Source organism: Amblyomma mixtum, chromosome 8 (genome assembly GCF_055824585.1).
Source record: "Amblyomma mixtum isolate Tamu chromosome 8, ASM5582458v1, whole genome shotgun sequence".
Classification (NCBI taxonomy): domain Eukaryota; kingdom Metazoa; phylum Arthropoda; class Arachnida; order Ixodida; family Ixodidae; genus Amblyomma; species Amblyomma mixtum.
Genome location: NC_143019.1, coordinates 32,101,556 through 32,125,235, shown reverse-complemented (window position 1 = coordinate 32,125,235; position 23,680 = coordinate 32,101,556). Strand labels below are relative to the sequence as shown.

Below are 23,680 nucleotides of genomic sequence, written 5' to 3'. Positions count from 1 at the left end.
TTTCAGTTTGTCTAATTCTAAAGCGGAACAAATGAGCACTTCCTTGTGCCAATCAGTGCTTGCGAGGAACATGCTGCTCGGATGGCGAGTATTGCTCTGGATTGAGCTCCAGTCTGTTAAATACTGGATGTATATTCATGGACTGCAAAGTAACGCTTCTTTTTGCACAGGTTAGGAAGAGACTAGTAATACGCTTAGGCACATATTTGGTCGTCGAAGCATATCGTTCATCACTTCCTAGCCTGTGTAAGGAAAAAAGTTATTGTGCTGGGGTGTCATTTTTGTGATGCCTATTTGTGATACCCTAAGAGGCCTGTTGGATGCTATGCTTGTTGAGAGATAGAATTATGTGGTTCAGGGAGCAACCATAAGTTGTGGGTGTTTAAGCTGAAGTTAAGAAGAGGAGGTTTGCACGAGCATGACATGTAATGTACAGGATATAACCAATGTTCAGTTTTTCAGGTTCAGGTTCATCCGACAAATTTCTGTCGTACCAAAATTGCTCAACAAAGGACAGCACAGTAGAATGCTCCGAAGTTAAACTCCGAAGTTGTATTTAAAACGTAAAGCAGAATTTGTACGTAAGATGGATAAAGGAATATTGTGAATGATTGTTCTGGGAAAATGTAACCGAGGGACAGCTGATATCCAGACGGAGTAACAGCCTAGGGAAATTTGCTGGGGCATCCTGTCTCAAAATGGATAATTGGGGACCTTAGTAAGCATCCTTTGTCCCATTGTAGAACGGCTGCTGCTGCTGCTGACGATGATTGGTCCTTAGTGTCTACGGCTTCTCTTACTCTCGGCATAGCTCGCATGTTGAAAAATGCAGGAGCAAGCAGTAGACTTGGAAAACCACTCTAGTTTTCCCTAGCACTGGAAAACTGGCCAGTGATGGCATCTTGTCTCCAGTGTTTCAAGAAAAGTAATGCCGCATTCCAAAGGACTTGAAGAGTTGGGAAACGGTTGTGAGAGGTGTCTTGCACCCTCTTCGGAAACGTTTTCATCAGTATCACCATCACCAGGTTCATTGCAGGGAAAGCGGTCTTCTGTACAACTTTCTTGGACCACTGGCAAGCGCTCTCGTCGGAGGGAATTTTGTAATGTGTGACCACTGCATTTGGATGGCTCTCTACCTCCAACTTAAGCAGACATTCATGCTCAGGAGTCTGATCCAATGCATGGTTTAGTTCTGAAATTCAGCTGCTTTACATAGTAACCGCTTTTCATACTGAAAACCCTTGTTGCAGAAGTTCAGGGAAATAACAGAATATTTGGATTGATAGTCATGTGGCTAGTAACTGTTCCAGTAGAGAATATAGTACTTCAGAGTGTTGCGCTAAAAGCAGTATGATGATAGGAGTGTAACTTTAATCATTGTAACTAATAAAACAGGACAGATAATAGCTAACAAAGTAATAAAGGGTACATGAAGAATATATATCTAAATTACAGTCCTGGGTGCTTCCTGAAATAAGTCCTGTGCAGTTTTGCTTTGACTATGGGAAGACTGATCTCAAAACCAGAGATTTTTGGTTGATAAGCTTGAACAGGCAATATTTTGTGACCCCCACAGGGCTTGCTGCATCTACATAACTTCTTTGTGACGCCAGCTTTTATGAGATGGCTTCTTGCATGAAATTAAAGATGCACTGTCACCCACATAGCCTAGCCAGACTAACAAGATAGATTTGTGGTGGCTATATGCTTCAAAAATGGGTTCTGTTTAGTGAGCATTGATTTCTTTTCGGAAGAAGATGAACGTACAGCTGACATATATATACTGCATTTTTAGCGGAGAATCTCAAGCACTGTCAGCTGGGTAAGGAAAAAAGCATTTGAAGGATCTCTTAAGAGAGGTGTACGGATGCCTATGGAATGAAATCCATTTTCTTTTTCCATGTTTTCGAAGAGTGACTATGTTTAGACAGGTTTCAGGCACATCCAGAGCTGCTTGTTCTAGAAGGTACCACACATTGAGGAATGGATGCCTTGGGGATGTTGTACTTCCTTCTGTCTACATTTTAGTTATTGCTTGAGGAGGCTTCAGAAATGATAAAGGCATGACTGCACTCACTTGGCACAAGAACTGTCTTGCAACAAGGGCTAAATAAAACTTTCTACTTGAGAAATTTTTTCACGAACATGACGGAAGAATTGTTCTGTCTTACACGCAGATGTCTTTTGTGGTTTCAAAGACAGTACGTAGCATGAATGAGACTGAAAGCGCTGTTGTACGCAGGTTTTAACAGTTCGCTGAGCTAATGGTTGGTGTAAAGTTCAGCTACATCTAACCAGCAACTATACTAGGGCCACTTCAACTAGGCCCACTGCATTTCCCTTCTAAATCAGCACAGTACAGATATGGTAAGTATTGTAATTCTTGGGTGATGTCCTTAGAGTCAAACCATTGCCAAATTATATAGTAAAGGCACTGATATAGCAAAATATTTTGGTTTGATTTATTGGTTTATTGGGGTTTAACGTCCCAAAGTGGCTCTGGCTATGAGGGACGCCGTAGTGAAGGGCTCTGGAAATTTCGACCACCTGGGGTTCTTTAACGTGCACTGACATCACACAGTACACGGGCATCTAGAATTTCGCCTCCATCGAAATTCGGCCGCTGCAGCCGAGATCGAACCCGCGTCTTTCGGGTCAGCAGTTGAGCACCATAACCACTGAGCCACCGCGACAGGTGCAAAATGTTTTGCTGGTCTGAGAGCCTTACTGTGGAGGGATTCTACTTTATTAGACTAGAGGCTGACTAAAGCCCTTTTACTAATTTCAGCTCTGCTTGCTGAAGCAAGCCCATGCCTGGTATCAAGATTTAATGACCTAACTGCTGCTTATGAGGCATATACTCTATTAGCGCTGCTCTCATTAACATCAGGGCTAAGTTTGCTAACGAAGGAGTGACTACAATACTATGAAAAAAGGATCAAACTCGGACATACTCAGTTAAATTTTAAAACGTTTCATACAATGCCTATCCCCTCCTCATAACTTGCAATTTCTTTGTGATTATTTTGCTTCATTCTAATCGTGTACATTTCCATTCTGGTTTCGAGTAGACAAATAGCGCACAAAAAATGCAGCCTTATTCGTACCAACACCAAATCAAACATCGTTTCAGTCTGTTTCCTTGATTTGTTCTCAACATATTAGCTTTTTCTCCAAATTTAGGACTATTGGTTTAGCTAAATCCTTACCACTGATTGTTTTCTTCAATGCAGGCTGCCCAAACTTTTCTTGATTTTAAAATCTCTAATTTGCACTCAATAAATACACTCTTGGGCCTACTGAACGTGTGCGGTGCAGTAAAACTCATGAAGTCATTTTCATTTCTAACTTTGTGTTAATTTGCGGCTCCAAATGATTCCTGCCACTCTTCAGCGGACACGATGCCATTTACATGCGCAATGGCTCAGTGGTTATGGCGCTCGGCTGCTGACCCGAAAGACGCAGGTTCGATCCTGGCTGTAGTGGTCAAATTTCAATGGAGACGAAATTCTAGAGGCCCATGTACTGTGCGATGTCAGTGCATGTTAAAGAACCCCGGGTGGTCGAAATTTCCGGAGCCCTTCACTACGACGTCCCTCGTAGCCTGTGTCGCTTTGGGATCTTAAACCCGATGAAACCTAAGCAAACAATACCACTTATGAATAATTTGTTGGATTTACACTACTGTTCATTCGTGTTACAAACCATGTTTTCACCTTTCTGTTGCTACTGCATTTCACTCTGAACAGCAGTATATTGTATTGAAAAATCTAAGGCTTATTAGAACAAAAGTTTTTTTACGTAAATGGAAGACTCATTAAATAATTGGTCCTCATGCACCTAGCACAATGTTTGAGTAGCAACAGCTGTGAAATAAAAGTGTACTGAGATCAAGGTGAAATAAAACTCAATCAACATATGTGCAATGAGATCAAATAGCACAATATTTAATTTGCCAAGAAAAACAAAACAGTGGCCAGAATGACAAACTATTGATACTACAGTGCTGAGCAAAAGAGTGGAAAAATTGACAAGTTTCACACCACTGAGCATCATCTCACACACATGCACAAAAAGAATACACACAGTTCAGACAACGCTGCCAGACAATAAATCGCTGCTGTGGAGGACACAGACTCCTATGGGAGTTCATGGCTTCCAAAATGAACGGTCCTAGCACAGTGCATATATATCACTGGGAGTCACAGAGACCTCTAGCAGGAAAATTTGCATGAACATTACCTTCATGCAAGCCTACAAGAGTAAGCAAACTTTTAATGATATCTCAAATGGACTTTACATTGCTAAACAATAAATAGGGTCAGTATAAGGTCGTGCTCATCATCTGTTGAAGCTTCTCCGGGATGAGCTTCAAGAGCTCCGCCATAATCTCAAGCTCATCCTTCATTAGAGGTTCGTGTTCTGGAACTTTTCGGCAGTAGTCCTGCACGAACTCGTAATGCTCCTTCGTCTTTTCAAAGTTTTCAAACTGTTCCCGAGGCTCCTGTGCCACAATGCTTGAGTACAGCCGCCCAATGTAGAAGTGCGCTACCAGGACAGGACGTGCTAGGTCTTCTGGCAGCCTCTCTGGATACTTGCCCTCTGCGTCCTTAACTGTATCGACAAAGGACATGAAATGTCGGATAGCCTTGTCGATGATTGAATTGACCTTCTTCACGGCTGGCGACTGCGGCTTAATCGCCGGAGGTAATGCAGCCAGTTTCAAGCTCATCAACTCGCTGTAGACCTCCCCGAGCTCGAACATGACTTGGCGGCAGACACCGAGGTAGTATCGTGGGTTGACTTCTTTCAAAACCTCTTCGAGCATGTCGATGCGCCTCTTGTGCATCTTACTTTTCCTGTCAGGTGCAGGTTCGAAGTGAGTGAGCTCCCTGTACAACTTGCTCATTTCCTGGATGATCTCGATATAGTCTGTCGCGTGGTCTTTGAGGGTGTAGTACTGCTTAGCGTCTTCCAGGAACTTCTGAGACTTGAGAAACACGGGTCGTGCACTGTCAAAATCTGTGACCAGCTTGTCGGTAATGCTCTCTTCAATCTCACTAACCTCTGGCGATTTGATCAACATGTGAGGCTTGTTATTCGTACCCAAACCACTGTGGTCCCCATTCGGCGTCTTGGAATCAGACATCTGCTCCCTCGATGCTATCAACAGGAACAGACCGTATTTGGCCCAACAACGAGCCACATCCGCTGATTTGTGCCTCAGTTTCTCCTCCTTGTCTTCTTTTTCTTCAGGAGTCAGTTTTTCAGCGTCCAACTTTTTCTCGTACTCGTTCAGAATGTGTCTCGAACACGCCAAGAGGTGTCTCCCAGCTCCGAAGTCTCCCCTGGCGATGAAAAATTGGGACAGCGTGGCGGCATTTATAGACCAGTCGATGCTGTCAAACTCTTCTAGAGTCAATTCCTTTTTCAGTGTGCTGTGGCAGTACATTGCAGCTTTGGCATTTTCGCCCAGGTTTTCGTAGACTTGTGCCAGGTAGTACAGCGTGTGGGCGTGCGCCAACTCGAAGTTGGGGTTACTCCCAGATTTTTCCGCATTACTTCCTTTCGCCGCATCGTCAGGTGAGAAGTGATCCGTCAGATTGGCAGTCCGAGCACCCTCCTCGGACAAAGCGCTCACCTTGACGTATATGGCCTCGGCTTTCTTCAAGTACTCCAGCGCCTTCGTCGCGTCTCCTCTCCTGACATGCACGATGCCCAGCTGATTTAGCGCGTTCACAACGATCAAGCGACATTCCGGCTCCTCGTACTTGTCCTCGCCGATGATCCTGAGGCATTCCTCGAGGTACTCTTGACCGAGCGAGACTTCCTCCGTGTCCGTGGCGATCAAACCGAGCTCGTACTTCGCAACGGCGCGGATCAGGTCCTTGCGTTGAGCGTCGTATTCCACTCGGCCCAGGTCTTCCAGGAGCTCCTTGAGGATGCGCCTCGCTTCATATTTGGACTTGTACGGTTCCTTCGGCGGGTCAGAGGCGCTTTCAACGTCAATCAGCTTTCGTACGCGCTCGTATTGCTCCCGATACTCGGATAACTTGGCAGTCCACGCCGCAGCATCGGAGACCGCCATGACGGTGGTTTTGGATTTCAGCCAGACAGCTACGAAAACCGCGGCGACGCCTTCGCCTCACACGTGCTCTTTGTTTGTCTCCATGGCGACCGCGAAAGTTGCGGCATGGTTGCGGCGTCGACGCGTGACATCGTTTAATGGTTTCGAATGCCTGTGTTTCACGTGCTTGTTGACACATTTCAGCTCCCTCTCCGCGCGTGTCGGAAACGCGACGTTCGCTGACCAATCCGCTCGACATGCCGATGTAAGCCGGTGCACCTTGGCGTCCTTGCGTAAACGGATGATTATTTTTAGCTAATGGAGGGGCTAGCGCAGCCGGGCGCTTCATTGCCATAATAAGTCGCGCGGTACACCTGACTCCGCTGCGGCGATATACTTTTCTCGAGAGTCGGCGTTTGCGCCAGCTTGTATTGCTTTTGTCGCATGTGCACTCGAGTCGTGCTTCGCGCGAATTCTGTCAAATACCACTTCACATACATATCTTCTACTATGCATTAATATTACATATATATCACATATATACAGATATATATAGTATTTCTTTTTATTATTTCAGAGAGACGATCTGGGACGTTGCAGTCAAACTCAGTAAAGAGGCTGAAAAGAACGGTAACAATTTCTAAAAAGGAATCTGCGGCTGCCCCTCTGTGCAGCGATTAATTTAGCTGCATAGTGCCTATTACAAAAGCATGTGCCTAGAAGCACTGTACTTTCCATTTTGTCAAACTTATGAGCAAAGTTGACATCGCTTTTTGAAGTTAATAGCATATGTTTATGCTTGTTCAACTGCTGCAGGTGTCTTAAAAAATGTTGAGACCACACTACTTCTTGTTGGCAACAAACAGAGTGTAAGTATTTTGAACATTTATTACAGCTGCTCATAACTGAGGCACACTTATCCCATATAGGCAAATATATTCTCTTGGAAGGTAGTGAACATTAAATCTTGCTAGGTGACGTGAAGATGAGAGCTTGCCAGCCATTACTATTTTACTGACAGTCATGCTTAATCGTTACTAACTGGAGATTGAGATGCTCTGGCATAAAATCTTGCTTGATGATGTGAAGATGACAGCTTGCCAGCCATTACTGTTTTACTGATAGTTATGCTTAATCATACGTAAGAGGAGGTCAAGATGCTCTACTAGTTTGTCTCTTGTTTTGTCTAGTTTGTCCACAATTATCTTAGTGTACTGGCAAAAAGACTGATCGTGATGCAAACGAGATATGTAAAGTGTGTTGGTATAGAATATTAATCCATGCAGAACTCAAGACCAATTAAAATGGTTTGGTTGCTTGCTTTTGGATGACAAAGCAGTTGGAATCACCAATACTAAGCTGGGCTGTATGTGTAGCATATGCAGCTGCAGCCTGTCACCGTGTTCAGTTTCCATCGTTCAAGAATCGCGTACCATCTGATTCAGATAGTCAGTGTCTTTGCAAACGACGATACTCAGAGGGGGCACCGAAGGCCATAGTATTTCTGCATTGAAGACTGGTCATATTGGCCAGGTGCTTTTGTGCAGAGACCTGCTGTGGGCGTCTAGTGCTACCCCTGCCAACTGCTTCGACCTCACTGTCTCTCTATATCTGTCCCTATTAAATAACATTGAATATTGTAATGTAGCCAAAGTCTAATTATGTTTTTTAATTCAGGTATAAGTTCGGTTTGTTTCTCGGCTTTACTGCTGCCTGCAAATGTTTTATGAGACCTGGACCCTGCTCACAAACGAACAATTTTTTTGCACCTTAGCGCAGAACCGAAAGATACAATCCGCAAGTTGTTTAAATGTGTGCAACAAACACAGGGCACCTATAAATTCGAGAACGCATGTATAAACATAGAAGAAGTTTGCTTTGTGTACATGGCAGAAGTAGCCCATAGACTTTTGTTAACAAGTGCGCTATTAACCGGGAAAAGATATCTGTATACACTTCACCTATATGCAATTTTGAAAGTGTACTTATTGCTCAACGGTGACATTTAAATTATTTGCGTGGCTTCGGCTTTTGCCAATGTGTTCAGAATGTCACAATCTGCTCTTTTCTGGTATTCCTGTCTGTCCAGGGGAAGACAACTCTACTACACCGCTTTCTTGACAAGACAGACGCACCCAAGCCTTCGCTTGCCCTTGAGTACATGTTTGGACGAAAGTCGCGTGGAACCGGTGTGGTATGTGTCCTGCATATGCTAGTCCCAGATTATATGGTTTGGTTTGGTTTATGGAGTTTAACATCCCAAAGTGACTCAGGCTGTGAGGGACGCCGTAGTGAAGGGCTCCAGAAATTTTGACCACCTGGGGTTCTTTAACGTGCACTGACATCACACAGTACATGGGCCTGTAGAATTTCACCTCCATCGAAATTCAACCACTGTGGCCGGGATCGAACCTGTGTCTTTTGGGTCAGCAGCCAAGCACCATAACCACTGAGCCACCGCGACAACTTCCAGATTATCTATCTGCTTGCTTGTTTCTATGGCAGGTGTTGTGGTAGCTTTGTTTTCTTGGAATTGAAGATGAGGCATAATTTCAGGCATTATTTTAATGTTTCATTGTTTTATATGTTTTTGCACTCGTTTTTTTTTTTTTAGTATTGCAAGATTTGTTTTGATTGCTGAGGCAAATATGGTTGCTGCAGGTGTGAACATTGCACCGTGTCAGTTCGGAAATAATTTTTCAGTCTTCTAAAATATGTTCCTGGGGCTTTCTTTTTTCACAGGTTTCTGAGTGTTAGCTGTCGGTCGTGGAAATAAAATTCATTTGCAAGTGACCTAAAATTTCTTCTTTACTTTTTCTTTCTTTGTTTCGTGTAACCATTTTCAGTGCATATTCAAGAATAGCATTAGCCTTGCCACACAGGCGTTGCAAGTGTACTTGTTGACAAAAAACACACCATTGCAGTAGCTGTTCTGCTGCCTTCTTTGATTGCAGCTCAAGGACATCTGCCACATATGGGAACTGGCCGGTGGGGCATTCACCACTGACCTGCTCGAAATACCCATCACCGTGGAAACACTTCGGTGAGGGTCACTGACACAGTCTCTGGTTGGCTGCACTACTGCCTGTGACTGACTGAGACTGTGAGTTGTGAGTTAAAAAAAGCTGATTTGGAGGCCAGTTTCTGCAACGTGGTTAATTTATGGGCATCTAGTAATCAGTGACATCGCCAAGGGGTGGTGGCCACCACCCAAAAATGTTTCTGGGCAATGCCAAAAATGTGCTGAAGACTGTTTGGGACTTGGTGAGGAGGACATTTCCTGATAATGCAATCTGTATTAGGCCTCCTTGAGCGTGCAAATCTCTCTCTCCACCGCATTTTGTTCATTTTAGATTTCTTATATTTGTAAAGAGGAGTGCCATGAAGACGTCGTGCATACCCAAAATTTGACTCCCCCCCCTCTCCTTTGTCTAATTCTCTGTGCCAGCCAGCCTGATGTTGTACCTGCAAATAATATATGATTGTTATCAGTGTCGGTGCCCGAAAGACTGATCTGTTGTGAAAGTTGTCAAAAAAGAGGTAGGCTGCTGATTTTTCTCTCTTGTAATTTGCTTTTCCAGTTTCTAGGCTGTTTCATCACATCATAAGGATACTACCATAAAAGTCCAATGCAGCAAACCTGTTGCGGGCCATAATGAACGCAACCATGTACAGTCGGGGAGAAAAGTTTCTGGACCGCATGTTCCGTAAGCGAATCCAATAGCTCTATTATTAGCCACGAGCTGGAGACCATACTTGTGGAGGTGAAAGTCTTAATCCTGTTCTTTCACTACACTGGTGGCTAATGATAGAACTATCGGCTTTGTTCACAGAGCACACGGTCATGAGACTTTTCTCTGTGACTGTACCTAATTGGTCAGAGCCGTACTCCTGTTCATTCTTTTTGGCGTCATTCCAACAGTTGATGCTGAAATCGCAGGTCACTGTCGGTCGTGATTGTGCTGGACCTGTCTGCACCCGAGGTCTTGTGCATCCTGCTTGAAACACTGCTGAAAGCTTTGCAGTCCCGCATCGACCGTGTACTCGACGCAGCGCTGAAGAGTGACGCAGCCGTAAACGAAGCCATCCACGAGGCCATCTCAACTCGGCTGCCTGAGGAGCACCCTGTATGTTCATTAGCTCTGGGTATTTTCTTTGCCTTGAAATAGTGGTTTTCGAGCTTTTAGTGCACAAAAGCCCTCTATTCATCTTCTATGTCAGCCACACCTAAGTCAGGGAGCTGTTTAAAAAGAATTTCCTTTTCAAAGTTTGTTTTGGAAAAGACAAATCTTGAAATTCTAGTTTTGTTTGTTTGCCAGAAGTAAATCTCTTCCATGAGTGATTTCAGTCTATGCATTACCAGATTCAAAGTGCACATGCTTCTCTGAGGCTGAAAACTAAACATTTTGACAGATTTTCCTGTCTGGTTGGCTTTGGAGAAGTTTATGATAAATTCTATGAGGCTTTCTGAACAGTGGATTCAGAGGTAAACCCAGTCAGTATAAAGATCATTTGGAACTACGGAACACATATTTGGAACCAGTTGGAACATAGTTGGATCAGATTTTTCTCCCTTGATCCCAATAGTTTATTTTATAAAAGTTCAAGTTGGTCTCCTTTTAGTGTAGGAAGCTACATAGACTTAACAGAAGAACAGCTGAGAAGTTCAGTTTTTAAGGCTTGTTGGTTAGGTGGTTCGAAATATCGAGACTTTTGAGTAACCTTTCTGGCTTAGCCTAAAAAAATTTTCTTATTTGCTTCCCCCTTCCTATTGCAATACTCCTGCAATAAATAGTGCTCACATATGACACCTCAAAAGGTATCATAACCGCCGCCGCGGTGGCTCAGTGGTTATGGCGCTCGGCTGTTGACCTGAAAGACGTGGTTTCGGTCCCGGCCGCGGCGGTCGAATTTCGATGGAGCCGAAATTCTGCAGGCCTATGAGCAGTGTGATGTCAGTGCACATTAAAGAAGAACCCCATGTGGTTGAAATTTCTGGAGCCTTCCACTGTGCCGTCCCATAGCCTCAGTTGCTTTGGGACTTTAAACACGCATAAACCATAAACCAAAGGTATCACTAATCAGGTTCATTTGATTTCAGAGAAAAATTAGTTTTTCCAGTGATCTCGGATTGTCCTGCCATGCGCAGGCCACAGCCATCGTATCCTTCCACACATCTTTAACCTAAACTCACCTGAGCCTCTCTGCTGCTGCTCTCGACATTCTTTCTTTTGGTTACTCAGGCTTTATGGTTATTCAAGTTTCATTGTAATAAACAGCGAAGAGCGCTTAGTGAAGAAGGCTCCCTGTGTGCTCTCTTTTCAAGCCACATTAGCTCAGTGCTTACGATTATGTCAGGATGACACCAGATTAGAAACACGATAAGAGAGAGACCAGGTGGACGCTATGTTGAGTGGATTCAATAGGCTCTGGCCACCTCTGTGCTGACAGTGGTCGTTATTCAATGACAAGAAAAGCTGTGTAGATGGCGGTAGCTTTTACATAACTATTAGGACATCCAGAATGAGCTACACTTGTACGTAGAAGCGCCACTGTGCGACTCTAGTCACCCTTAAACTGGCTGTGCATCCACACCACTGAGAGATTTATTGGATCCTAGTGTGGAGACTCCTGATTATGGTTAATAGGTGCGCAAGGCCTACACTGATCAAATCAATGCACTTTACTCAATTCTGGTTTGCTGTTTGCGGCATAGTGCTCACCTACTGGCTGAAACATGGTGACTATAGCGCTGAAAACACAAGGGACACAAAAAAAAAAGTTGGTATATTTTCGCTGTTCCTTGTGTTTTTAGTGCTAGTTACCACGTTTCAGCCAGTAAATCAAAAGCGTCAACTATAGCCCATCTTTCTTCTTTAATAGTACTCACCTAAAACCAGAATCAAAAAGAAGGAGAAAGATGTGATTGCAGTGTAATAGCGGCACATTGATAGCACTGTTTCGTCATTCATTCTCTCACTTTTCAAATGGTCATTTTTGGTCGGTGCCATTGTTGACTTATCCATTTGTCATTATCTCATGCCTCTGCATGGCTGAGTTGTTTCTGCAATTTGCTGAGATTGATTTTCATTTTATCACTGCACAAAGTTCATGATAAAATTATTATCTCACTACTGTGCATGGCTGGTATCTCTGCAGTTATCTGAGATTGGTTTTCAATTTATCACTGCACCAAACTTTTGATGAAATTTAGAGTGCAGCTTTGTTAGCTCGTGAATTTTCTTTACACCTCGTTTGCATCCTGACTGCATGCAAGTTTCTTATTCCACATCGGGTTTTACTTGCTGAGAACTGTCAGCAGTCATGATATTCATATTTCAGTTCTTCTGTTTCTTCTTTGTGTTTGTAGTTGCTGCTTTTCACACTTCCTTTTTGATGTCAGTTTATTTACAAAATATCCGATGTCAACATAGCACTTAGGACCTAACTTATCAGTCCTTTGTGTACAAAAAATTTTCTACGTAAAGAAGCCAGAAACACTGCAATTGCAGCAGACATGGCTATACTCACCTGTTGCCAAATCTTTGATGACCTCAAAAACAAAATACACACATATATAACAGCTGCCTACCCTGTGGGCAAAATGAATGATCAGTGATAGGTCCTTTGTGAAATGAGTACCTAGTACAATGATGATGTCACGCATGAGTACTGCTGCCACTGGATTGCTACTGATCAAACACAAATAGCCACAGGACCCTGTGAATGATTGGGCAGGTTCATGGCAGAGAAGTGTGCTCTGCATCACAGTCTGCTTTAGGGCCTCCAATTTGATTTTGGTTCGATTTCAATTGCCCAGATCAGCCTTCACTGAGGGGTAGAGTTTGGTGGTGGAGTTGCCTTGCCACCGTGCCGGCAGCTTAATACATGTGTGTACAGTTGTCTGATTTTTTCTGCGGAATGGGGCATGCGGATGGGACGACGACGACAACAACTAGGCTGATACAGCTAGCGGGGTAAGATTTTGTCTGCCAAACTTAACATAAATCAGCAGTCGGTATCCTACGCTGGTATCCTGCACCAAAAGTCTGCACCACTATGCTGTACTGGTGACTGGTATCTGACAGTTGGTCAGTTGGCTGCAACATAGACAGGTGTTCTAGAGTAATCACTGTTGATAAAATTGAATCAGGCCTTCTCATCTGACTCAACTTTCGTTCTTGCAGGATAAGAAAGTGGTGACGCCATTTCCGGTTCCATTGCTGATTGTGGGCTCCAAATATGACATTTTCCAGGTGTGTGTGCATGTGCACTTTTTGTGCAGAACATGTCCTAGTACTTTACTTCAAGGTAAAGGAACATGGTACAGTTGACCGTTGACCAGTTCAAACTCAAAGGGGACTGAACATATATTTGAATGATGTGGAGTTGGAATTAATGGCTGCCTTTGCAATATGATTGACATTGATAAGACCAAAGCATCACTTTAAATAGACCAGAGTTTCCAGTTAAGTGAGTTTTAATTTGTGAGATTGCATGGTAGCATGCAATAACACTGACAGTTGAAGATCTTGATGAGGCAGTGAATAGGTGAACAGGGAAACAGGAAAGTTTTGGATGAGGGAAAGTAAATAACAGGGCAGCTCACTGACACTTTCTGTGTGTAGTATCTGTAATTCATGTTTTTTGTACAGTTGCAGTATTAGGATCAGTCTTATCACCAGAAATAAATTAACAGGTTAACTTCTGTATGTTCTAGCGCTAGCATTTTATTTATCCAATATATGCTACATTTTCAGTGGCTAACATTTCTTAAGCAGGTACATGTAAAGTTTAGAGCAGTATTTTTCTTTTTTTTTTTAATCAGTGCACAGTCGATTTTCACTAATTTGAGCTCACCTGCAACCTAATATATGCATGTTGCATTTCCTGGCTGCTTTGGTGCTGGGAAAGGCTTGGTGGCAATTGATGTGGTTGATGCTGACATCATCTGCTGTCATGTGAAAAACTCCGGGTGCATTACATCCTCCAAAGAGTGAATTCTTATGCATAGCATAAGCCACTCTGTTGTGATAGCCACATTGTGAAAACTTTGTCCACAGTGTGAGCTGCTTTTTAGGAAAATACTGCTAAGCCCATCGGATAGAAACTTATCATGGAGAAAAGGGGAACTCATATTCATGCATACACATCACCTAATCAGGATGACTGTGGGTGCAGGGTTGGGTGACATTTTCATTTTAATTTTCTAGTAGTGTTTTCTGCAATTATTTTTTTTTTCTTGGCACAACATGCCGGTGCATCTTTTAGTAGGCCATTTAGTCTTGATTTCATATGCAAAATATGCCAAAAAAAAAATGGAGAGGATGACAGGGTGACTCCCATTTAACGAAGATTTGTGTCAGTTGGGTTTCTGTTAAAATCGGTGCTTACTGATATAACTCATGTGTTGGCTATTTGGTGCATGTTTGGAATATTAGGCTGGGGCAAATGCAAGGGTGAAAACAAACAGGCCAGCCTTTAAGTTATCAGCTATTAAGACCATAATTAGTTGCCTTAATTAGCTGTCAATGTACCTGTTACTTTCGCATCGTGTTGAGTCTTGACGGTGGCATGCATGTGCTCTTCACGACCATCGTTGCAGAACTACGAGCCTGAGAAGCGGAAGGTGACCTGCCGCTACCTCCGCCATGTTGCCCACACCAATGGGGCGTCCCTGCTTTTTGTGAGCTCCAAGAGTGAGTCACTCATCTCCAAGTTGAAGACGAGCCTGGCGTACTTGGCGTTCGGCTCTGGGGCAGGCCCAGTGTAAGTGTGTGTTCCTGGAGTTCATAGCTTTTGTATCATGCAAGAAAGAGCATTGTTGTGAAGAAAGTCTGACCAAATGATGAAAGGTTTTGGTGCGGTGTGTCTGTAAGAACAGGGGACGACTATGACATACTGTTCTTGTGGCTATGCAGAATATGCCATAGCTGATAGGGATACAAAATACAGAACAAAATCAAACATAATCTCTGCCTCCTCTCCATGCAGTGCATATCCGTGCACCAGGAAGCAGGGATTATGGCATGCTCTGCTAAGTGGCTGTGTAGAATGTACCATAGCTAGCTGCAAAGCTTATGTAATAGAAAACGAATTTAAACACTGCTCCTATTTAACATAACTTGTTTCATTATATCTGGATGCTTTATGGTAATAAATTCTAGAGGCCCATGTGCTGTGCAATGTCAGTGCATGTCAAAGAACCCCATGTGGTCGAAATTTCCGGAGCCCGTAGTGTCACTATGGCGTCCCTCATAGCCTGAGTCGCTTTGGGACGTGAAACCCCAAGAAACCAAAATCGTAAACCATTATTGTACTTTTTTATTGTATCAATGGTATTATATTCTCATTAAGATAATAGAACAGCGTGGAAGGTGGAAAAACATTGAATAAAAGGTTACTGACACAAGCTGAAAGAGGTGGTGGATTTAAAATTTTATGCTAGTGCATACATATCCTGGTGTGTTTTTCAGGTCATCCAAAAGTCTGCATCTAAGGGAAGGGATCTGATTTTATTTCTGGCCTGATATGAGATAAACATGTTCAGAACTAGTTGGAGTCATGCTGAATACCACAACCCAAAGATTGGTGCCTGCTAGGTAGTCAATCCACACTAACTCACTCAATAAAAAAAAATACATCAGGCAGTATTTAAACTATAAGTGTACACTATTCTTAGGTTGGTTTCTTATGAAAAAGCAAACTTTGCAAGTGTAGTGTACCTCATCTTTCTTCGTACAGCTGTGTTTTCGTCTTGGAGGAACTGTTTTAAGTTGTTTTTTAGCTGAGCTAAAAAGGGCTGAACAGCTGTGACAGCAAAGGTTTATACGAGTGCTAAAGCAGTAGCCAGTTTTTCACAGACATTCATTACATTATATGGCTGTGACTGAATGACACCCACTATGACAACATATGCAAGATAAAGCTGTAAGACAGAAGAAAGTGCATTGAAGCAGACGCTTTCTTCTTAGCGTAGTGTGAACTCGGAGAGTTGGCGTGTTCCTTTAAGCTGTTATTTTTTTTTCTTCCAGTAGGGCATCACACACGGATTACAACAAGCCTCTGCATGTTACATTCGGAGAGGACTCCTTTGAGAAAATCGGTGAGTCCTGATCACTTGGGGCTGCACCCAGAGCATTTCACTGGTGGAAAAATGGTACTGTCACTGCAGCCAGTTATTTCGTTGTAAAAAAGGAACAAAAAAAATTCGTAACTTTTTTCACTTTTAATCTGAGAGTTCTCATAACTAACAGAAGCACAAAAAGAGGAACAGCATTGCACAAGCGACAGGACTCAACACTTGACGTCACTTGACATGGGCTTTACTTGTAATTACAGTGTTTTGCTCAGCAGAAGCTTACTCACCTTGAAGCTTACTATAAAATTCAGAGATTCTTTGTTTTTGTCGGGCAGTGTTCTGCATCTGAGTACTTTGTCGCGCTTTGGGGCACAGGAGCTTGATTATCCCATGCACGTCTTTGTTTACCATTCTTTTTTAATCCTCATTTTTGTTGCTTCTGTCTTCTTGCCTGTAGATGGGTCTACTCCAGCCAGTGTGACACAAGTCTCAAAGTGAGTGGCCTGTAGTTGGGACTTTTATTCTAGTTCTCACTTGCAATATCTTGATGTGAGCTCATCATGGTAGAGGAAGTCTGAACAGAGAGTCTAGACTGCTTACATGCACGACCTCCAGAGCGCCAGAAAAAAGTTTTTTTGCCATACTAGAAATGTTCAAACAGACAGAAAGAGGACATAATACAGAAGCTGAGACTGAGTGCTTACTATTGAATGTGTGCCCTTTTCTTCTTCGTTTGAAAATTTTGATGCCTGCATCCTGTTTGGTTGTGACCGACCACCAAGTAGTGAAACTTGCTTCGCAGGTGCTTTCCAACTTCAGTCTTAATTGTAAATTGTGTGAGTGGCCTAAGTCCATGTTGAGCTCTCTTGCACAAAATTTCTTGAGCTCACTGTCACTTCTGTTGAGCCAAGTAGTTTTGTGTTGTGCCATGAATAGAGTAATGCTTTCACTAGTTGTGTTCCGTCCTCACTAGCAGTGAAATGGGGCATGTCTTTTTCTGCTAAGATTGTGTTAGAAATAAAGATGAAAAATTTCATTGGCATTAGAATGGCCCACATTCTCATATGCTGTGCTTGTCCTAATGTTTTACGCGAGCTGTTGCTGGTCCACCATGTTTCTTGCAACTATCTTGACGGCCTTCACAAATTTCTCAGCATATTTCTTGTGGTCAAGAAGATAGCTGTACTGAATGAACAACAAGAGAACAACCACACTTTGGAGAAGATTGGTTTATATTCTTGGTGCATACAGCCAACTCTTAATAACTTGGACGGGGCCGTGGCTGGCAATTTGTTTGAATTTCGCAAAGTCTGAGGTAAAGAAAGCCTTTTTAGCATAATGCTTGATGCTGATAGCACTGAAGCATCAGTTTGAATAATGCATCTTTTGTTTCAATGACCCTCATATCATTTGCTTCCCAGTGTGACCACTTTGACCGTCTTGGTTCATTTTTTTATTTGTTTGCCATAATGGGGTTCCACTTCAAACGAGTAGTGGCTTAGGCCAGAGTGCAATCTCCTGTTGTGACTGCCACGTGGCACTATATAAAGCGCTGCCTTGCGAAGAAAAGAGAAAAAATTATTGAACCATTTCTCACGGTATATGTCTCTCCCTATCACTGGACATGCGGAACAGGCACTGAGGCTAGTGGTTGCAAGAATTGAAGAAAGGGTCATGATAGAGGCAGATGACTTGATGTGCCAAAAACAGCTGATCTGGATGGCACTGAAGTGAAGAAAGTGTTGATTTGAATAAACTGGAAGGCCAAATTAACGAGAGCTCCCCATAGGAGCTGTTGTTGCGTTCAGTTCTCTCATGGAAATGACTGGCCACTATGCTGTTCTGGCTGAAAAGTGTACTGTTGGAATGTTCAAACACACGACTGGGAACCATGTTGAAGCTGACAGTGTTTGCACACTGTTCCAGCTGGTCTAGTTAGCATTTTTAGACGTGTCTAAAGTCCGTTTTCATCTTGATTTTGGGTAAAAATGCATAAAGCTAGTCTGTATTTGGTCTAATTTCTATCTAGCACTCTTGCAAATACATCTCCTCTCTCTGTATGTAGACGGGAATAGTGCTGTTATCTTGTATTTTTGTTGAAAACCATAGAAGGGGAGGTGTGGTCACTACAGAAAGCGATTCGCATTTTGCCTTTAGTTTAACTAAGAAATGTATTGAGAAGTATATTCTGTACTTAATTGCATTATACAAGGAATTTTTTTTAGCCACAAACGTTAAAAAAAATTAAGGGGGGGGGGGGGGTCCATTTATTGCACGGGGCCAGTAAATATGATGTGCATCTCTTACCATATATTTTTGTTTGCTTGCGTAGGAACTTGCATCACTTTATGGGCTTTTTGTTGCATCATTTCAGTGCCTATGCTGTGGTGAAGAAAGCATTTACAGAGATTTTCCCGCAAGTGGTAAGGATAAATGCTCTGTCACCATAATTGTGTAAATGTTAGTCAGGATTACAGCTTTTCTGTTGATCATTATTGCTGTTGTTTGTTTAGCTAATGCTGTGTGTTTAATTTGTGGTTAATTTAGAGTAGCTACTTGCACATCTTTGCATGTCCTAGCTTGCTTGTATGAACTTTCAAGCACTTATCTGCAAGTTGTGACATCAGCAGTATCTACAGCCATGCCATTTGGTGTAATTGGATTGCATCTCATATGACAATTGCATAAGGTCAGTGTATTCATAAATACCTCACTAGAAGAAGGTATTGATGTCATTGCAGGCCACTCCATAGCACTCCGCACTGCTTCAGAGGTGTGCTGCATCTAAAGCAATTTATTAACTGAGTACTTAAAGAATCCAGGCGTTGAATAAACAAAACCTTGTTTCACAAACTTCTTTTTTTAATAAAAAAAATAAGATTGCCTGGTATTAGTGGGTATTTTCAGGTACTCCTGATTTATTGCAGTTGCTTTGAGCTTTCCTGGGGATTTTTAGATTGAGGTTCAACTGCCGTGTCTTGTAATATGATGGTGATGAGGCAAAGAAAATTTGCACTAATTGAGGTATCCGTCTCTTGTACTTCTGGTCTCCTCAGGAGCAGAAAATGACCATTCCAGAAGACCCTGGCCGTGACCCAAAGTTCAAGGAAAAGGACATTGATCTCATGAAGGCCCAGAAGGAAGCTGTAAGTTTGCAAGGCACTCTTTTTGGAGTACCCGTAGGTAAACAATGAAATAAAAAAGCCTACTGTATGCCTAGTGAGTTTGGGTGTTCTATAAAAACGTCTCATTCTGTCCATTAATGCATTATGCTGAAATCACTGATAAAATTCTGAATTCTGAAAAAGAGAAAAAATATACACATGGTGCAGAAGAGTGGTGCATTTGTCGAAAATTTACCAAAAGTTGTGGAGAATGCATTCGTAGAAATGGTTTGGTTTATTGGTTAATGGGGTGTAACGTCCCAAAGCGACTCAGGCTATGAGGGACGCCGTAGTGAAGGGCTCCGGAAATTTCGACCACCTGGGGTTGTTTAATGTGCACTGACATCGCACAGTACACAGGCGCCTCTTGCGTTTCGCCTCCATTGAAATTCGACCACCACAGCCGGGATCGAAATGCTACCTATTGCATAATGCTGGCAAAGCCCAATCCTCAAGTAAGAGATCAGATGTGTTCTAGCACTTGTAATGCTTTCAAAGTGGGTGGTTATGTTTTAAATGCTGATACAGTGATGGATAGAAGAAACTGCTAGGCCATATTATTTCACCTGCGCTTTGTGGGTCATTTTAACACACATTTAATTACATAGATATGGTGCAATAATACAAGATGGAACAATGTAAAGTCACAGCCATGCATTGGTTGTTTAATGTGGTAAAAGTTCTCACACGTCAGGCCCAAAGTTTCTGCATTTCAGACCCCAACTGCATCAAGTGTGACTCCAGCTGTTTTCCGTCAGCAGAAACAGATTACTAGGCTAGCTGTGCAATGTACTTTAGAATTATCAGAAATAAAAATAGTAGAGCACAACACGCAGGATGCCAAGATCATGGGCTCAATTCCCACTGGTGATGGATGTTGTGTTTTCTTCTACTTTCTCTCAGGTTATTTATACTAGTATCTAAGGATTCCTCAGTTCTTCCCAGCTGTGAAAGAAAAGTAATGACGAAAATTTCCTCACGCTTTCTTTGATTGCAATAACTGCCTGCTCCTTTTGTGCACTATAATTTTGATGTGGCTGACGTCACCGCGACCCTGGTTTATTCATAGACAAGGAAAAAAAGAAAAGAAAAGATTTATACCACTTGTTTAAATGTTTTGCTGCTTTTTCCCATTGCAGAGAAGATGAGGGACACTGAATATCTGTAGATTATTATCAAAATTAATACGAGATGTAAATACGACCTAAACAGGAACAAATTCACATTAGTGTTTTGCTGTCTAACTGCCTTGACATGGGATACTATGTCTTTGTAGTAATACTGTGTGTATCTCTTTTCCTTTGCTTCTAGTTGTTCTTTGTGTTGTTTTATGTATGTGCTCTTGCGGTCAATATCGATTGTAGCACTCACTGTGTGAAATAAACAAGGATACAAAGAAGCAGACAACACAAGTACAGTGACTATCAGTCGAGCTTTTTTTTTTTATTTTCTCGGTACAAATACATACAGAAGAAAACTATTCTGTGATTTCCACATGGGCATTTCCTCTACTGACATGTATTTCCTTACTAGAAAGAAAAATAATAAGTTAAATGACAGTTTGTGGTTATGTTGTCTACTTCTTTATAACCTTGATTGCTTTGCACTGCAAGCATGCCATGAATCCGTACCAATTTATCCAGTTGTCCATCTTTTGAACATGCTAGATACAGTTTGACATTGAGGGATGCAATCTGTCATTGTTGATACTGCACTTACATCATATATCACTGATGCATTCACTTTTTGGTACCTTCTGATTGATGTGACACCCTCACCCTCTGCTGTTTCTTTATTCTGTTTCAGGAACTCGCCGAACTCCGAAAGAGGCGACAAGAAGAAGAAATAGGGAGAGAGCTTCCGGACTTTGATTGAGCAAATTGCACAGGCGACTGAATTTGAAGCAAAGCAAAGCTCATCACCGTCGTCATGAGCCCACTTGCGTCCACTGCAGAACAAAGCCTCCCATTGACCTCGAATTCACCCTATTCTGTGCCAGCTGCAACCACCTTGCCCCCCTAAACTGCCTAATCTCATCTGTCCATCCGGCTCTGCTATTTCCTGCTGCATTCACCTTTTAGAAGGCTCATAGAATGAAGTTTGTATTGATGTAGGCATGTGTTTTCTGAGCAAACTGTGCTAGGTTGTGATGGAAAGGTATTCTTCCCACTATATAGATATAGATTAATTTTTTATTTTGCTTTGGAGATGTCCAGAGTGTCTAGCAGGAAGGGAGATATTATACGAAGGAAATAGACGTATGTATAGGTGTGGTGCAGCCTTGAGAATGAAAGAGCAATGTAAGAAGCAAGGAAGTTTGAAAGGACTCGTTTCTGGCCTTCCGTTTTCTTGAAATGGCATGTTTGGAGAAGATGAAGCATCAGAAGCTTGGCACCAGATGGCCCTTGTCGGCTTTGAAGCAGCATACACCATCGACGACATTCTTGACCTGACTCAGTCTGTCATTTTGCAAGTGCAGGTGGCTGATGCAACACTTCTTCACAATTTCATGTGCAAGGCTACGGAACTGCAAGATACTGCGGAGCATCGTGTAGGCGGCAGTGTGTTGTCTCGAGCAGACTCATCGCCCACTCACCCATAGTTGCATACCTGGATCTCCTGAGGTCAAGTTCCGAGCCACTTGCATTGTCATTTCTCACAGAATGCCTACATATGCTACCAGACATATCTCAAGAGTGTTCCTGTGATAGGTATGCTGCGATAAAAAATCCCATCACAATTGAGCGGGCTTTAGGCTTCATCAAATGGTTCAGCGTGGGCAGAGACCATAGGTTTGTCACCCGCAAGCAGTGACCCACAAGAGGACATTTTTGTTCACCAGAGGGCGATCATGCAGAACATACAGCAGAAAATGTGACATTATGTTGACATCATGGTGGCCGTCAAAATTTTCATGGTCATCAGAATAAAGGGTTACCACATGCAGTCAACATTTCTTGATCTGACGGGCTGTTTCTGCACAAAAGCACTCGCATGTCTGTCACAGACCAGTGGAACATGTCTTGTCAGGAGAGAGCAGAGGCGGCGTTCGAATAGCAGCAGGCACGTAGCACAGCTGTTGCTGGGGGTCCGTCAGGAATTCTCTCGGGGCTCGGCCATCGGCGAACGAAGCCGACAGCTGGAATTCCAGGAGGAGTGGAAAGTTCTAGAGCGGTGGTACGGGTGCGCTGTTTTTTTGAAAGTGGAGAGTGCAGGCATAGCCGACTCGGCGACGCCTGTCACGGAAGACATTAACCTTTTGCGCTCCCTCCTGCTCTCCCGCGCGGCGCTCCGAGGGAACTTCGCGGGTTAATGCGTCCCCTCTGCCCCGTCGTCACCGCGTTGACAAAAGCGCCCCGATGATGGGGGAAAGGGAAGAAGTATGCTATCTGCCGGCCCGTCCAGGTTGTAGGGAACACAGTCGGGAGGAAATAGGCAGCTGAAGAGGTTGGGTGGTGTGTCTGCGGGCGTGGAGGGCCGATTTACCGCGCCGAGGCACGCGTTCCATCTCGCAAGGCCCGCCGCCGTCGAGCCATCGTCGCATCCACAACCACCCGAACCGGAGTCATCGCCTCGGCCCCCGTATGTTGTTGTTGTTGTTGTTGCCTTGGTGGCATGGCACATACCCACGACGGGGGATTGGCCAGGGTTCAATGAGGAGAGCCCAAAGAAGGCAAATTGGTACCAAGCTAAAGGATTACCTTTTGGGGCCAAGCTAATGATTAACTTTGGGTACGTATTGCGAGGAATTGAATTGTCCGCCGAACTTTCTTCTTTTCCTAGCTCTAACGTTTTTGTATATTACTTCCTTTCATGCACTGTACGCCTTCTTGTTCTCTGTGGTTGGATTTGTGTGTTTTTATATTGTATTGTCTGTCTCCTACTTGTCGCGTTTCGTGTTATGTATAATTTCTGCTACTCCTCTGTTCGTTTTTACCTGTTTTTGTGTTTCCCTGCATGCGAGTAAATATTTGTTTTAACCCATCAACCCCTTGAGTTCCTTTGGAGGACTGACGCACCGACACACGTGCACCACGCACGGGCTGACCGACCTCCACAAATAAATGTTGTACAACGCTCGCTTTTAGGCCACAGGGAAGCGTAAAGTGGCCCCTGTGCCTCAACGGCTTGCACCAGGCAGCCGGTTGACGGGCGATAGTTGTGACAATGTCCAACAAGTGACCTGTACGTTGGTGCCTGCAGGGAATCTACACAGGGGACTTTGCATCTACAGCAGGATCTAGCTGAGGTTGAATTACTCCATGACCATTTTGAGCTGGGACATGATTGTCAAAATGATGATCAGGGCTGATCATGGTACTCTGAGAGAGCTGGAATTTAGTTCCACAGGAGCCCTGGACTGAGGGC

The 23,680-nt window shown here is 43.3% G+C and overlaps 2 protein-coding genes across 3 annotated transcripts; one reads left to right on the top strand and one right to left on the bottom strand.

Moving 5' to 3' along the window:
- Positions 1–3,921: 3,921 nt before the first annotated feature.
- On the bottom strand, positions 3,922–6,194 carry LOC149331919 (KIF-binding protein). The gene has a single exon (XM_089556925.1). The coding sequence runs from the start codon at positions 6,086–6,088 to the stop codon at positions 4,322–4,324; it is 1,767 nt and encodes a 588-aa protein (XP_089413051.1). The 5' UTR covers positions 6,089–6,194; the 3' UTR covers positions 3,922–4,321.
- On the top strand, positions 5,583–23,356 carry LOC149331918 (cytoplasmic dynein 2 light intermediate chain 1). 2 transcript variants are annotated; one of them, XM_089556926.1, is made up of 13 exons: positions 5,584–6,332; positions 6,645–6,697; positions 6,884–6,936; positions 8,157–8,261; positions 9,022–9,110; positions 10,008–10,194; positions 13,255–13,323; positions 14,673–14,836; positions 16,102–16,172; positions 16,606–16,642; positions 18,523–18,571; positions 19,205–19,294; positions 21,119–23,356. In XM_089556926.1, the coding sequence occupies exons 1-13, from the start codon at positions 6,325–6,327 to the stop codon at positions 21,185–21,187; spliced, it is 1,044 nt and encodes a 347-aa protein (XP_089413052.1). In that variant the 5' UTR covers positions 5,584–6,324; the 3' UTR covers positions 21,188–23,356. The 2 variants fall into 2 exon arrangements, with proteins under 2 accessions (XP_089413053.1, XP_089413052.1); XM_089556927.1 differs by lacking the exon at positions 6,645–6,697 and having other exon boundaries at positions 5,583–6,332.
- Positions 23,357–23,680: the final 324 nt, after the last annotated feature.